The 16260-nt window shown below is 41.9% G+C and overlaps 1 protein-coding gene across 7 annotated transcripts in view; it reads left to right on the top strand.

Annotated features, from left to right (window-relative positions):
• Window positions 1-14544, top strand: part of st3gal3b (ST3 beta-galactoside alpha-2,3-sialyltransferase 3b) — a 51342-nt gene extending 36798 nt beyond the window's left edge. For all 7 annotated transcript variants that reach the window (XM_065953885.1, XM_065953884.1, XM_065953883.1 and 4 more), the window contains 3 exons: window positions 6077-6223; window positions 7849-7995; window positions 10673-14544. In XM_065953885.1, coding sequence (XP_065809957.1) covers window positions 6077-6223; window positions 7849-7995; window positions 10673-10762 — 384 coding nt within the window. In that variant the 3' untranslated portion in view covers window positions 10763-14544. The remainder of the gene's footprint in view (window positions 1-6076; window positions 6224-7848; window positions 7996-10672) is intronic.
• The last annotated feature ends 1716 nt before the right edge of the window (window positions 14545-16260 follow it).

Below are 16260 nucleotides of genomic sequence, written 5' to 3'. Positions count from 1 at the left end.
TGACTCACACCCAGCCTACACTAATGCAGTGGAAACATAAACATAAAGAGCCGTTTGTGTGTTTGTCTACAAGTGAACTTGAGGACACATTTCCAAAACAGTGACTCATGAATGTCACATTTTTTAGTTTTCACTGATTCTTTCGCTGATAACTTGACAGCAGCTATCTATATCAATTCAAAAGTAAACAGTGGTAGATATTTGGCTTAAAGAGTTTCGATATTTCAGGACAAGCAGCAGAACATCCTCCAAAGATCTGCTTAAATTCATATCTCTCTCTCTCTGCATTATAAATTCAGATGTTTTTTTGTCCCTATTGTAACTTAAGACAGTTGTCCCGTGGGAGCTTTTACGTCGTTCTTTGTGTGACCTCCTTTGTGTCACAGCTTCAAGGGATGCAAAGCCTTTTCACTTTCCCTCTGCGGTTATGAAAGCGAGTGTACGTCTCCTTCTTCTCCTTTTGAAGGGTTAATGGGTGGTACATGCACAGTTGTTATGCAGCCGCTAGTGACTCATCCCGCCAGTTGTCAGTGTGCTTAACTATCCTGCGCTATTGTGGCTTTTCAAGATGCCTACAGCGGTCTTGGGTGGCTGAACAGAGTACCAATTTGTGAGGCAATTTCCAAATCTGTTATTTAGTGTTTTGTAGACTCATAAAACACAGAAAAAGCGCTCCCATTTACTCAAACACGCACAGGCTCATAAACTTCAGAGAGAATTTCAAAAAAATGCCAGATTTGTAGAGTTGACCATGATCCTGGTCAGACACAGTTCTCTTTCTGAATTGTGGCTCGCATTTTGGATCAGTTCAGACCCTTACTACAGACATAATTACAGCAGTGCTGCATCACAAGGCTTCCAACTTCGCTAATCCCTGGATACCTCGGGTCTCCGTGATTACGACTCTGTCACTCTACTCTGAAGTCCGACCCCACATACACAGCCGCTTGGTTGATTGCCCAGTTGCTTTGTGTTTACGAGTGTAATCAAACATGATTTCCATAAGAGCTGATATTCTCCTCATCGTTTTTTTATCTAGTTTCAATTCTGCCCTCATGCACGGACCACATGCACGCTGCTCCATGCACACAGAGCCGCAGTTGTTTGTATATGCAGGGATATTTTCAAACAGAGCCAGTGAAGGATATACAGCCGGTGGTAAACACCGGTTCTGAAGGTGGAGTGTCGGTGCTCTATCTTGCGTGTTTGTTTACAGGAGCTATCTGTGCTCTCTTACTGGCCAGAGAGAGAAATGATGGATGGAGACAATTTGAGGAAGAGAACACTTCTCCTTTAATAGAAAACCATCCAGAGGTTCCCAATCAGATGGATCACAATGTTATAATGAAGGTGGTATTTGAAGATTCTGCACTTTGAAGGCCCGAGTGTGCAAAATATAACCAAATAGTTGACTTATTTCCAAATGAACTCCTTCCCTTCCTGCTAGAATATCATCCCAATTGTTTATCTCCCTGTAGCACCCAGGTTTTCCAGTTTATAGACAGGCTAGAATAGCCTAAAACGTTTATGTAACTCTGACTGAAGATGCAATCTGGGGCAGAAGTATCAGCTATAAGGTTCATTTTAAAGCCATAACATCTGTGCAGAAGCCCAAAGTAACATGCATACATGCGTTCATAAACATTTACATACTTGTAAACATGGATTCTGAGCATGATCCAAGTCACTAACATAGGCTCCGGATGTCACTGATTACCATGAGTGTTGTGTTTCAAATATGAGTCACCTACCTCTCCTGCAGTGATTAACACTCCGACCTGTTCTCTGGGCATTATAGTTTATGCAAAGAATTTGTGTAATTCAGTATTTATGGACGTTTAAAGAGGGCTTAGACATGTGACTGATTTGTTTTGTAGTCAGATACCAGCATGTCTTGTCGGTGGGCCAAAGCAGCGACCTCTCTCTGCACAGAGACCTGGTCGAGCAGAGTTTCAGGGTCAAAATGTTGTCAGGTGTTGTTACTGTTTTCACGTTCGCCGTCATGGGAGTGTTCATACACTGTTTTCACACACCGGATAACCTCAGAGAAGCCAGGACAAGAGAAACCACCGTGACCTTAATGAGGGCAGAGGTCTTGGTATGTGTCAAGAAAGGAGATTTCAAATTGGTGAATTCTTTAGATTCCAGGCTATTAAAGGAAATGTAGTAACCAAAGCTATCCAGATTTTCACCTCTTCAGATTGTAGAAATGAGTCATGCCCTACTGTGAACGTCAGCGTAATCACGTTTTGTGGAAAGACTCTCTCTCCTCATTCCTTTTGAAGCGGTTTCTCTCTAGTGGAGCACTTTTGCGGTGAGACAGTGCAACTTGTAAACTCAAAGGTCCAACATGTACACAGTGCTAATGACCTCCAGACAACCTTAATTGTGATTGTTAACAGTTCGGGGCTGCTGATGTTTTTGTTTTTAAATTGCTCAAAGTCTACCTTCCGGAATCCACTTCACCTTATTCTAGTCGTCCTCTACGTAAACATCAAACACAACCACATCCTCAGACGTTTCCAACCCCGGGAGCTTAGATAGAGCCAGATTGTATGGTGGCTGCCTATCAAGGAAGGAAGGACATCCGTGCCATTTCAGCCGTATTATGAGATTATTCCATGAGAATACACAAAAACTTTGAAATCATACATATCGTGTTTGTGGTTAGGATTTGTGGCCGAGAGAAAGCTGAGGTTTGTTTGTGTTCGTCTACATTGAAGCGCTTTAAAGCCACCGTTCGTAAACCAGCAGATGTGAAACTTTCCCCCCATATTACAGCTCGGTTCAGTGCTCCACATTTCTACTCTCGCTCAGGAACTATAAACTAACATGTCTTCCTCTGTGGATACAAAGTGAGTTAAGTTTCACTGGCCGCACTGAAACCAAACCACACTGAAAACCATAAACACAAGTTCCACTTTCTTATTTGGGTTTTTTACATTTGAGAAGTGCAAATGCAGTGCATTTTATTTTTATTTCTTAATCAACTGGAGACGCATGCATGTCATCATGTTTAAGCCCAGTCTAATTGAAGTCTTAGCCCATAGTTAACTTTATGTTGGTATTTTTGTAAATGACATAATATTTTGAGTTTTCATGAGGGAAGTCTGAAGTGCTTATTTCTTTATTTTTTCTAACAACGTACATTTTTAATTTGATCACATATTTCAAGACTTTCTTGTCTTTACCTTCTAACCTCCTTTACATATCACTCCACTTCCCTTCTTCCATCTGTATGATCCCTGGCTTGTCTTGAATTCAGTAAATTCCTTCCACACTTTCTGACACTGCCTTGCTGTTTTGCCAGAAGTGCCGTCGTATCATTGTAATTGTTTAAAGTTTTACTGTTGCTCTCCTACCTATTTATCACATCATCGTTTTCATGTTTTAATTGAGTTCATTTGTTTATTTGAATCAGGCCCAGTGTACAAAATAACTTTAGTCACAGAAGGGATTGGATGCTTTGTACCAGATTTAGCTAACTAGCTCTTTTCCATCTGTAGTTCCTGGGCAGATGATGGCAACAGTAAAATACAGACCAACCACCAATTGAGTGGCACCATTGCTCTTTATATTCACATTGCAGTAGTATGAAACAGTATTTATTGGAATTCTCTTTTGTCAATTTTGAGCTAAATTTGGACTGAAACTTGACTTCTATCAACACAAGTGAATTTGTTTCTTCCTTCTGTACTGCTTGACCTCTCTGCGGGCTTATCTCTGCTTATCTCTGTGCAATTCAAACAATTAGTTCTCCCAGTTCAGGATTGTTTTAACAGGTGCTTTATCAGTGTACTTGGTTTTGTGTACACACTCAAAACCCTGTAATCTGGACTTATCTAACCTAAAGCTGTTACAAGAGAAGAGAGGCGGTCCTTTCAATCGTGACCACAGCCCAGTGACAGCTCAAAAACCCCAGATACACACTTCAACTCACCCTTTGGTGTGTGTGTAGTATCAGCGTTTAGTGACTAAGTGGTGTAGGACAGAGCAGCAGCTTTCTGTTCTGCAGATCTGCCAATGGTTCAGAGGAGCTTTTTTATGACAATCTGATGCACACTCTCATAAAGGTCTGCAGTGGAAACAAGGTTTTTCTAATCCCTCCCAGTATTCAAGAAAAAAATATTACAAATGTTTAGACAAAAGAATCCACCTTTCACGACAGCCCCATAAAATACCTTTTATCTTTGTCAATAAACGATGAGGAAATGATTATTTTTTTTTGTACTTTTCTAACCAAAAGTCAGTCATTAAGGCAGTTTCTATGAGTAACACTGAAATATTTGAGCTTTGGCTCTTTTACACTAGCTGAACATGACCCAGTTTGTTTCTATATTTGAGCAGTTATAAGTTCAGAGCTTTAGCACAGGCAGGGCAAAGGTTGGAAACTGGATGAAGCCTCCAAAACAGTTTAGACGTGTCAGGTATCACTGTGTGCCAGTAAATGAGCTAATCATAGTTGTCAGTGTTATCATCAACTTTCCCTTACGATCCTCACTGGTTCAAGCTTTTTGTTTAAGTCCTTTTGAGTGCATACAACTTCCCACATTCCTAAACTCATAACTGTACCCATAAACCCCTCTCTCCTGACAGACCTGAACCCTTCCATACTAATTGCTCTTACATTACTCAAAGCCACCTGTACTCTAACAGCAGTCTGAATATCTTCAAAGAGATCTCCACCCTGCGACGTTTGTCTCTGTGTACATGTCAGGTCACTGCAGTTTAAAGCGAGGGGTGTGTGTGTGTGTGTGTTGTGTGTCATTAGCGTCTCTCCTTCCTAGAATAAAGACGCATATTATTCACCACTCTCTTTATTCAGCGTACACAGACGCGCACACATCCAAACACTGCTACTAAATAGATTCCTGGCAAACACAAGCTGTGTTGACAGGAGAGATGAGCTGCTGTTCCTGTCACAGCTTGCCGAAGGCACAGAGCTGGGCCCGCGTTCAAAAAGCACCGCCACTGTTAAAGCCACAAAGCCAGCAGACTTGTTGCTACTGCCCCTGCCAACATACACACACACACACACAAACCCACACGAACGCACACACACACACACACACACACACACACACACACACACTAAAGCACTGCGGTATTGAAGGCAGCCCGGCGGGTTCTTGTCTATTTGAACAGGTGATTCCCATTTACATCTGCTGCTGACCCTATTGGCTCCATGCCTTTTAGGAAGTCACTCTGTCAGGGGAGTCAATCACGCACTGCTGGTTTGATGTTTTAGAGAGGACTAACTTAAAAGTTGAATCTTGTCACTTGAAATGGCTCAAAAGTCCAAATCATCTACACTTTAGTGTGAAAGTGTATCTTTCATTTAGTGTGTGTCTGAGTTTCTTGAGTATTTGATGACTGTTCTTTTAAAAATGCCTCGAACAAGTGCAGTCAATCTAAGTTGCATAATATTATTCTGGTGGTTCTGCAGGCCTGTCAGACAGGTTGATGGTAATTACATTGTAAAAATGAGGTGGCACATAAGAGGGTGTGATTGGAACCATTTCCTTTCAGTATTTATTTTATTTTTTTTAACCATTACGATGTTGTGTTTTTCCAAAAAACACCTTCATTGTCTTCCAAAATTATATTGTGCTGTAACTCATGTACTTTTAGTGAAAGGTAAAGAAAAGTCTTTCATTACGCCAAGCTAAAGCTGGTAAATCAGTCTCCCTCCAGGGCAGCTGCACCCTTCACCCACCGCCTGATTCTGCTTCTCCCAGAGCTCATAATTACTGATGTCCTGTGAGCCTCTCACCCTGACTTCATCCATTAAAGCCCCAAAAGCCATTTCCCTAATCAGAGCTAGTATGGGGTCTGGCTTCTGGTTGGCTTCTGTGTTTAATGTCAGGGGTTCAGAGGAAAATCTCCCTTTTTAAAGTGGGGTTACTAAACTGCAGTTAGCTGTACACTGTATGGGTGTCATTGTGGATATGCAAGCTATATGTTTTTGTATGCCCACGAGTCTAGCCTTGAGAAGAAACAGTCCACTGTTTGTGCTGAATAACACTAAAAGTATGAAATCTTTTTTCCCTCCTTTGTTTTTTTGTATCCACCTCAGAGGGGCGTAGAGGGTTTCTGGAAGTCGGTGGCTCACTATGTGCCTCGGGAACCGACCGAGATCAGAATCCTCAACCCATACTTCATCCAGGAGGCCGCCTTCCAGTTCATAGGCCTGCCCTTTAACAACGGCCTGATGGGCAAAGGGGTAAGACACAAGCAGACACACACTCACTGCATCAGGATTTTCCTTCCTTCTATTTTGCAAAGTCAATTAGTATATATTTTGTTACCTTCATGGATATCTGGCGAGCTGAAAATTCACTGCAACAAAACCGTGGAAATGCAACTCATCCAGCAGTTAAAACCGGATACAAAGTGATACATATTGATACTGAGTCTCTGCAGACAGTAAGCTCACATTATATCTCAAGAAAATCTAATTTGATTTTGCTAACAACTGCTAAGAAAAGAAGAATGGAGAGAGGACTTAATCTGTTGTTTCTTGAGTCATTAAAGGGCCTTTGCTTGTTTGTCACTGATATTACAGGCGCTCTGTTTATGGAATAGCACCCCAAAGCGATTGTAGTAAGGTGTTTTTGCATTTCCTAAATATGTCAAAATGAAATGACGTGGATTTAGAGGAAACGCCCTGGTGTGAAGTTTTTAGTGTTTTGATTTGATGTAAAGAGCTGATGTATGTACGTCTCTCATCAATCATGCTGGTCTGGACTTGAGGTATCTGGTCTTCATCAGAGACTTGAAAACATTTTGTTTCAGAGCGACGCGACAATTCTTGATAATGACCACCAGCATGAGCTAGAGTGAAAAAGCAAAACAAACTTAGTAATGATCATGGGGCTCCAGAAGTGAAGCACTGTTTTTTATGTGTACATTGCTGACTATAAACAGGACAGTTGATTAATGTTTGAGTCGTGTGTGTACCTGTGTTTTCTTGCGAAGTACATCACATCTTGTTCGAGATTTGGAGGACAGAAGGTGTGTTTCAGCATACCTCTGCCCTCTGGGGTCACCACAGCGCCCCTGCATGAACCCCTCTCTGCAACATGTGTTCAACATGTGGGCATCTGGCCTGTGTGTGTGTGTCTGTGTGTTGGTCATTTGTGCAGCACTGTCCCGTACAATACAAGCTGCAAAGTTGTGTGTTTTGGCACATTCTTTACTCAGAACACTTTTCCTGTTTTCTCTTTCCATCTTAGTTTATGTTTATGTTTGTGGAAATTAATGAAGCGGTCTATTTGTCATATCCATGTGTTTATGTAGAGTGTGTAAGTGCGTGTGTGTGTGTGTAAATTAATCTGTATTAGAACACGCAGTAGGGGGCTGTACAGCTGCTGGTTCAGGTCCACCTACCCTTAGGGCTGCAAATCAGGGTAATGATTTAAATGGGGCCTCCCTCCACTCTTTCTTCTGCACCCACTTTTTTCCTCCTTTGTTCTCCTGCATCTACGCACACAATCACACACACACAAGGCAGACCCTGTACCCCCCAGATCTCTGACAGCCCAAGGCAGTTAGGAAGCACAGTTCAACCCTGTAGATCAATGTGCCGTAGCAGGGGTCTGCAGGGGTCGCGTCTTAAAGGTAATAGTTAATCACCGAGTGCTCAAAATCAGTTAACAGTAGTGAACAATGACAGAGGTGGGGGTGTCTCTAAACTAATATCAAAACCACCATCAGTTTTAAATTAGGCTGAATAAGGGTGATACCACACATGTTTTGTCCTTATTTATCTCAGTGTTGTATTTAACAGAGTGTGTGTGTGTGTGTGCTCTCATGTTCTGACTATTTGTGTGTCTGCTTTCTCTCCAGAACATTCCAACTTTGGGAACAGTCGCCATAACGATGGCACTGCACAACTGTGACGAGGTGGCGGTGGCCGGTTTCGGCTACGACATGAACACGCCCCACGCACCTCTGCACTACTACGAGACTGTAAAGATGTCTGCAATTAAAGAGGTGAGTTTTTTTTTTTTTTTCTAAATTCATTTGTGTTGTGTGTGTTATGCAACGTTCTACAGTTGTACGTAATCAAAGCATTATAAATAACCAGATTATTTCCCCCTCGAGAATGTTGTGATGTGCAGGGGTAGAGGGTAACTGGCCTCCAGCCAAAAAAACATTCACTGTGCAGGTTGATGGTGATGTGAGATGTGTTAAAGAAAAACTAGAGAAACAACTTACCGCAGTGTGCTGAAGTGTAGCTTGGCTCTATACAGTATCTGTTTAAACATGTGATGCTGTTGTTTTTGACACACTTTCAATACTTTAAACAATCATTTTCCAACGTAATATTTTGGGCAAATATACCCTGGCTATCAACTCTAATGAATTAACCTTTAATGGGACTAACGTGTAAAATAAATAGAAATAAAATACATTCTGTTGATGTATATTTTAGGAAGTTGTGTTTAAAACCAGAAGTGTGTTTATCATAAATGCAGACTTTATAAGCAAATACTAATATAAATATAAGAACTCTGAAAACCACTTGAGCATTTGTGTCATCATCCATAAAAACAAAAATGAAAACTTATAACATTCTGACGATAAATAGTAATTCTTTCAAATTAAAATGGCACTGTTCTGTCTGCAGTCACTGTATCCACATGCTAACTGCATCTTTTGCACACGAGTTTTATTTTTTTTGTTACGCCCTCATGACGTCTCTCCTCTCCATCGCTCATGTCTTCCTCTCCGTGTTTACACTGAAGCCCCATGGAATCAAAGATGTCACCCGTATGATGACACGTGTAAACCATGAGCTCAGTATGATGATAACCTTTGTCTAAACTCTCAGTGAACCGTTTGGCATTTATAATCATCATATTCATCAACACTGTCACCATCGGACACACGTGGATAATAGATGGAAATACATTTGGCTTTTTTTGTTTGGAACACGGAGCCACTTGGTTTTCTGGGAGCGCGAAGACTCGCCTGGGTTTCATTTCTGAATGTATGATTAAAATCACAGTGAGATTCACAAAAATAATAATAAAATGTTTAACAATGACGTAACTTGGTGACACTTCTATAACCTGTAGTGTATGTGTATCCTCAATACAGTTAAATTAAGAATAAAAACCAAGTTAATGAACTTAAAGCTGCAATGATCAATATTTTTATATCATCTATGCCCCAGATTTCATGTTTTAGCCTTTGTTTGATTAAATAAGACATGATACAACTGTATTGATCCCACAATGGAGCTTACAGCAGCAAAGACATTACAAAAAAGGAAAAAGAAGACACAACATACAGACTCAGGCCTCTTTCTCCTCCTCAAACAGAAGTGTTTTTCAGATCATGATTCTGCAGCAGCGTCGTAACGGAGCTTCATGGTCATTGTGTCTTTATTCTTTGGTATTGATTCTGCAACAGCCTAGTATTGGTGCCCCAGTCTGTAATTACACATTGTGTTACAGTTTCTTTACACGTCATGTTTCTTCAATGCTGTGAGAGCTCCACATACAAACGCACACACGGCGCTGTTTTCCACCCGCGTGCTTCCGTCTCGCCCCTAAATGCCTCTGTCACTGTCAGTAGCTCCAATGGCGGCACAAAGCCCTTTTCAGACTGCCAGTTCAAATCATGATATTAACGCCCCTGTGGCGTCCCTCCTTCAATATCAGTGTCACAGAGGCGTTAAGGGGGGGACAGAGACTACATCTGTTTTTGCTCCTTAGCTGAAAACTAAACCAAACATCGCCAAGCGTAAACTGCCTACCTTCTGTCAGTTTGCATGCTAGCTAGCTTATTAGCTTCCCAAATGTAACAGACTAAACAGTGTACATTAAAAATAACCCACTGAGGGGGTGCTGGTGGCACAGTGGTTCGTGCGCGCGCCCCTTGTATGGAGGCTGTAGGCCTCCAAGCGGGCGGCCTGGGTTCCAATCCAACCTGTGGCTCCTTTTCCGCATGTCATTCTGCATGCCCTCTCTCTCTCTCTCTCTCTCTCTGGTTTCCAACTCTATCCACTGTCCTATCTCTCCATTAAAGGCCCAAAAAGCCCAAAAATAAATAACCCACTGAGGGTAACCTTACACAGTTTAATGTGTTTCTTACTCCTCTAGCCCTGTTTCTTATGTTATTCCTAAACTGTAGCTTATTGCTTCCCGTGCTGCTGCTGTGACTAACATAGTTGTAGGAGGTCCGACCCAGACAGGCGTAGAGTCTGTCAGACTTATGGGCCTGCAGGATGGACCAGAGGCAGCTGCAGGGCCGAACCTCCTGAAGCTGTCTCGCCCTTCCTTTTCTCCCTCCTAATCCCTCTTGTACGCATCTTCCTCCACCCTGAGCCTCCATCATCTGCGCTCTTAGTGCCTGAATCCCAAAACAGCACACAGGAACCAACAGCTTAAATTACATGTCAGACTGAAGGACTGAATCCTCTCAGCACAGCAGGGAGGAGAGCTGACCTAGAGTGGCTTTACACACATATATATGCTAATGTGAACACCCACATGTAGACTTGAGGAATACAAAAATCCATCAGCAAGCTTACAGGTTTCACTTCTCAAAGCAGCCTTTTTGGGATGAATGCATGAGGATGCTAATGTAGATGTTGTCTAACATTATTATAGCTTTCACTTTCACATCTCTGAATACATGTGCTCTTCTGTTTCCTCCGCAGTCATGGACACACAACATATCCAAGGAGAAGGAGTTCCTCCGCAAGCTGGTGAAGTCCAAAGTCATCACAGACCTTACACACGGTATCTGAGTTTACACCCACGCCACAGTTTCCTTCAGCTTTCCCCAAAGGACTCCAGAACAGGAAGCTGAGGAAACGTATTGACTCTTAGAGAGAGAGAGAGAGAGAGAGAGAGAGAGAGCCCTCAGAATCCAGGTGGCCTACTTGCTGCTGGGGTTCTTTCATATCAAAGGCGATCATTCAAAAAAGAAAAAGAAAAAAAAAGAGACACACAGTTGAGTTTCTGTGGAGAGATGCACACATGTGCCTTCTGAACCAAACCCTCTTGCTGACTGAAGCAGGTGAGGGGGAGGACTGGATCTGCCTGGCTCCTGTCTTTATCAAGAGACAGTTGCAGGAGAGCTCTGCCAGCCCCGCTCTTCAACGTTTACCACTTCCAACCCCCTCGACTATCACATGAATGAATATTAAGAGGTGACATGTCAAAAATGCATGTGTCAGGAGATAGCTCGACTCGCTGGCTAAGCTGATGAAGGGGACAGAAGAGAGGAATGAAAAGCGGAGCGTGTCAGAGAGGCGTGTGGGGATGGGGGGAGTATCAGCGGTGCCAAACGTACCTCGTACAGAGGAGAGGGGCTCGTCCTCTTCTTTTGCTGCCTGAATGTATTCACTTTCCTCAGTGTAAATATCAAGGATTTTTACTGTGCTTTTAAACAAGCTGCAGCAGCACCCCCATTCCTAACCCACCATCCCCCACCTGCCATTGGTCCATTCATTCTTTCTTACTGTCTGCAGTGTTTCCCCTATGTTGGAGTTGTAGCATCGTTGGCAAAGTGGAACAATGTTTTAGTTGTGAGCAAATTTTTTAAAAATTCTTGTCATTAATATAATTATTAACATTTATTGGACAAAATAATCAACCAACAACCACCCTATTGTTGTAACCCGGCTCGTGAGTAATGGCAGAAGACGAGAGGAGTCAGAATTTTACCAAAGAAAATTAATTATTTATTTCGAAACTCGTAAAAAAAACACAATATTAAGCAGCGGTGATGATAGATGCATATAGGGGAAACACTGGTCTTTCCAGGCTCCAAATTAACTCTTGCCAAGCTATGGGACAGTAGAAACATTAGCGAAGATACATCAGTGTTTTAGTTGTCCTCAGACTTTTTATTTACAGAGCAGCTTCTGTCTGCCTGTTCAGCTGGAGAAGTCAACAGAAGAAGAATTAAACATGAATACAGTTAAATTATTTGAAAAATGTTGTCAATAAAAGCCTTAAATCTGCCTTTTTAACACTGATCTTAGTTATGTTAACCTACACTAAAAAATGTGTGTTGATTATTTACTGTAGGTTTATCAAAAACGAAAGTACCCTGAGAAATTTGGGTGATGGTTGTTTTTTGTTTGTTTGTTTTTTTGGGGGGAGGGGGGTTGAGCTCTGCATCCTCCTTTTTCTTCCCCCTCTTTGTCTCTTTGTAAATCCCTCTTCCTTTCGTTCTTCCTGTCATGGGACTGTCCTCATCACTTCATCAGCTGTTGGCCTCGTAGTTGAAGCATCCAGAAAAATATTCAGTTTGTTTGATCCCTTTTTCAAAAAAAACCTCCCGTTGCTGCAGACTTTCTTCTTCTTCAGTGAATGGTGATGATGACAATGAATATATATATATATTTTTTTGTTTTTGTTTTGAGGTTAACTTTATTTATTTTCTTACAAAGTCCCGATGTTTGGTTTCAGGCAGGCCTGCTTTCTCTTGTTTCTGTTCAGACAAAAAGTCAGGTTAGGATTTAGTTTTGCTGAAATTCACCATCTCGTGCTTCCTCAGAGACGGTCTCATATTTAAGGTTGTGTTGAATCCAATGATGAGTCCGTCATTCATTGGCTCAGTGTTGAATGTTAGTCAGCAGAACTTTTTATTCCTGTGCTTTACGGAGCACATGTGAACACAACACGTGCTCTTTTCTGCATTGTTTATGTTTTTTTTTTTAAATATCTAAGTACTGAGAGCAGCTGCTGGCTCGTCATTTCCCTGCTCAGATCTTAAATCAACATCACTTGTGCCCATTCTTTTTCTTCTTTTCAACACATTGACATGCTCTCTCAGTATTACACAGACGCACCTTTTTACTGCCCCCCCTCCTCAGAAATATGATGCGAGGATGTTGAAATATCAGCCATGTTGCTTTTTGTCATTATCAAAAAGAATGAGTAAGATTATCTTTATAGACATGGTGTTTAATTAAAAACTTAGTCAGATGACTTTTATGGTTTTTAAACCTCTTTTCAGCATCTGCTTCTTGTTTAGAAATGATCATTGCTGTACTCACACACAGAGAGACACACACACACACACATTGCTTTCGGCAGCTCTCGGTGCAGCTTGTGTCACCCAGTCGTGCTGAAGTGTTTCCTCTGGGTTTGAAGGATGTGAATGGATCACTTATTTTTCTATCTCTGCCTTTCTTTGGGATTTTTCTTTCTGAGTGCAAAGGTACATCTGACCATTGCACTTTCATGAGGCACTCTCAGTGCCTTACACCCTCATCACCTGGAAGCTGTAGGGAGGAGTTTGACTTGTTGACATAACTGCAGTTGATCCAGTATAAAGATCAGCTGCAGGTGTCGGCACAGTCACTCCTCATGTGATTTGAAAATGATCCATATCAGCAAGTGTTACGTTTCAGATCAATGACATTATATTTAGTAAAGGACGACTTTGAGCCCGATACTGGTGGTTTTTCTGATTTAAAGTTCATACACTACGAACACAAAGGTGACATGACTTCTTGTCTGAGGTTACTTATTATTCTTCTGCAACGCTGCTTTTCATCGCCCTAGTTTTTGGTAGCTTTCTGGTACAGAGGCACTTTTTACAAGTCAAGTAGTTTAGTTTTCTTCTCATGAAGAGCCCCACTCAGCCCGTGAATAACAGCTGTTACAGTTACTTTCTGAGGGCTAAGAAAGGGTTGGATCGGATGATGTTTGGAGCCTTGATCATACTCATGGACTAAAGGTCAGGATGTTTTTGCTCACTGCTGCTACAAATCTCTCCCTTTAGTACACTGGCTTTGTGGAATTGTACTGCCGAATCACTGGAGTACTTATTTAACGATTGAATATGTTTGAAGGTCCTTGAATGCGACAGCAAGTGGGAGTTTGAAAGTTCTCTTGTGTTACTGCGACAGATATAAACATAGTGTTTTACAAAGCTTGGAACATTTCTTGCCTACCTAGCTTCTTGTAATGTACATCAATCTTTGGCTAATGGTTGTATCAAATTTTGAATCTGTGCAATTTAAGTCTAAAAGGCTTCATAAAAAAACATGCCAAACCACCAGTATGGTCTTTACAGCTTTGAGACTGAGCAGATCGTGTGTTGGAGGGAGTCTCTTTTCTGTTTTTTTTCTCTGTTTTGAATTTTTACGAATGCTGGAGGAGTTCAAATGAATTGAACCCAAATCACCTCGACAGAGTCTCTCTTCATTCAAAACAGAATGTATTTGCTTGAACCATTCATCATATTTCTAAGATTTTATTTTTTCATTTCATCTTCATCATCAGCAGGAAGTCAAAGAGGTCAAGTGTTACTATATCTTTTTTTCTTTTTCTTTTTCTTTTTTTTATTTTACATGAAGTTCTAAATGGCTTTCTGCAACACAATAAATGAGTTTGTAATGGATATTTGCCTGTGCATGTTGTCTGCATCTTTTGACTGCTTCTGTGGAGCAAATAGATGTTTTTTTTCACAGCTCGACGACAGTGTGTTTTTGTTTTGTATTGGTCATTTTGTACATACATATCTGTACACTGTGAATTTCCAGTATATATAGTAAATATTTTTGATGTATTTAGTCTACTCTCTGTTTTATCTCAGTTCTGAACATCTTTGCAGATGGATCTTCAGAGCTCAGCATGGCCTTTGGTGCCAAAAAACGACTGGGCCTATAGTTTAAGAAACCTTGTGTTTTGCAGCGTACATCACTTACTTAACCGTCCGTGTGTCTCTTTGTGATGTTACAAACTGCAGGAAAAAAAAGATGAAGGCTGGACGGAAAAGAGGAACAACGACCTGCATGGGGTTTTCTTTTCTAGTCTGAACTCTCCTACCTGCAGAGGAAGTCATTATTCCTGATCCTGCATCCTCCAGACCTCCATGTAAATGTTACTCTCCTCTTCTCTGTCCTCTCACTTTCCTTCCTAATCCTTTCTCTGTTCCCCATTCTTCATATTTTTCTGTCTTTTACCATCTCAGCATTGTGTATTTCTCTCTCTTCACCTGCTCGACCCTGAGGCAGATCTTGTTTCATTGCTGCAGCCGTGAGGGACCAATTCGAGAGCTGTTGCGCACACACACACACACACACACACACACACACACACACACACACAATAAACACAGTTATTCAGCTACAGCCATGAAACTCTCACTCACTTTCACACACCACAACATCAACATGAACCAGAGGAGTGTCTCTGAATGAATGAGAGCAGGCCGTCCAGCTGTTCTTGTGTAAGTCAAGTGTTGGTGTGAGGTGAGAGAGCACAAGAAACTGAGGGCCCTTAAAGCGCCACTTGATCGTCCCATCCTGCTGTTAATGGGGTGCCAGAAACTTTTGGTCATGCCTCACAGCTCAGCTACTCTCTCCCTCAGCTACTCTGACTCGACAGATTTCCTGACCTCCACAGGGCTGGATTGAGGATATTTGCCACCTGGGATCTCCCCGAGGCAGCTGGCTGGCCGGCCAGCCGGAGGCGGACCTTCCTGTCCGTCCTACAGACAGGAGTATGAGCACGCCTGCACCTCCTCAGCCGGCGGGCCTTTTATTCCCAGCGACAGGTCCCCCGCCCCTCCTCCTCTCTGAAGGGTTGGAACGGAGGGGCCACGACCCCCGGGCCTGAAATCTATACTCCTCATAAAAAGAGTTGGAACGAGGAGAGAAAACACCCATTGAGACTCCCTTTTTTTCCCCTGTTTACTCAACGTCGGGTCAGCTGAGCCGAGGGAAAACAACATTCCCTCTCCACACTGTGGCCCACATTCTGTCAGTTCACCTTTGTCTCTGGATGGGACACACCTACAGGCCGTCATGCACCTGTGTCACTGAAGGGAGTGTTTCTTGTACTGACAGCCTCTAAAATAGAAGTGCATATTTCTATGAAATATCAATAAGGATAGTTTCAAGATATTTTAGCGATGATGTGAATTGATGAAACTGTCAAGATTTTAAGATTTCAGTGTTTCTGATGGTTTGGCCGCTCTGTTGCCATGGAAACAGGATACACAAAAAGTGAACAGAAAGACAAGTCTTCTGTAGGTCAAAACGTGTATGATTGACACTTCATGTAGTCAGCTGTTGCCTTTAAGATGAAGTTATAGAGAGGAAAAAATAAAGATACCTTTTTATACAACTTTTGCACTTTGCCAGGCCTTCATAAAATGAAAGTAAACAAATGCTAATAAAGGTTTACTCATGATAAGCTCTGACAACATGGCGTTCTTTAAGTGATGCTATAAGAAAGTTTCAGGAGCAGGACCACACCTGGACTGCGCCTCTTCTGGCAT

Source organism: Labrus bergylta, chromosome 4, assembly GCF_963930695.1.
Source record: "Labrus bergylta chromosome 4, fLabBer1.1, whole genome shotgun sequence".
Taxonomy (NCBI): Eukaryota; Metazoa; Chordata; class Actinopteri; order Labriformes; family Labridae; genus Labrus; species Labrus bergylta.
The sequence above is the reverse complement of the archived record's forward strand: the minus strand, read 5'-3'. Positions and strand labels throughout refer to the sequence as shown.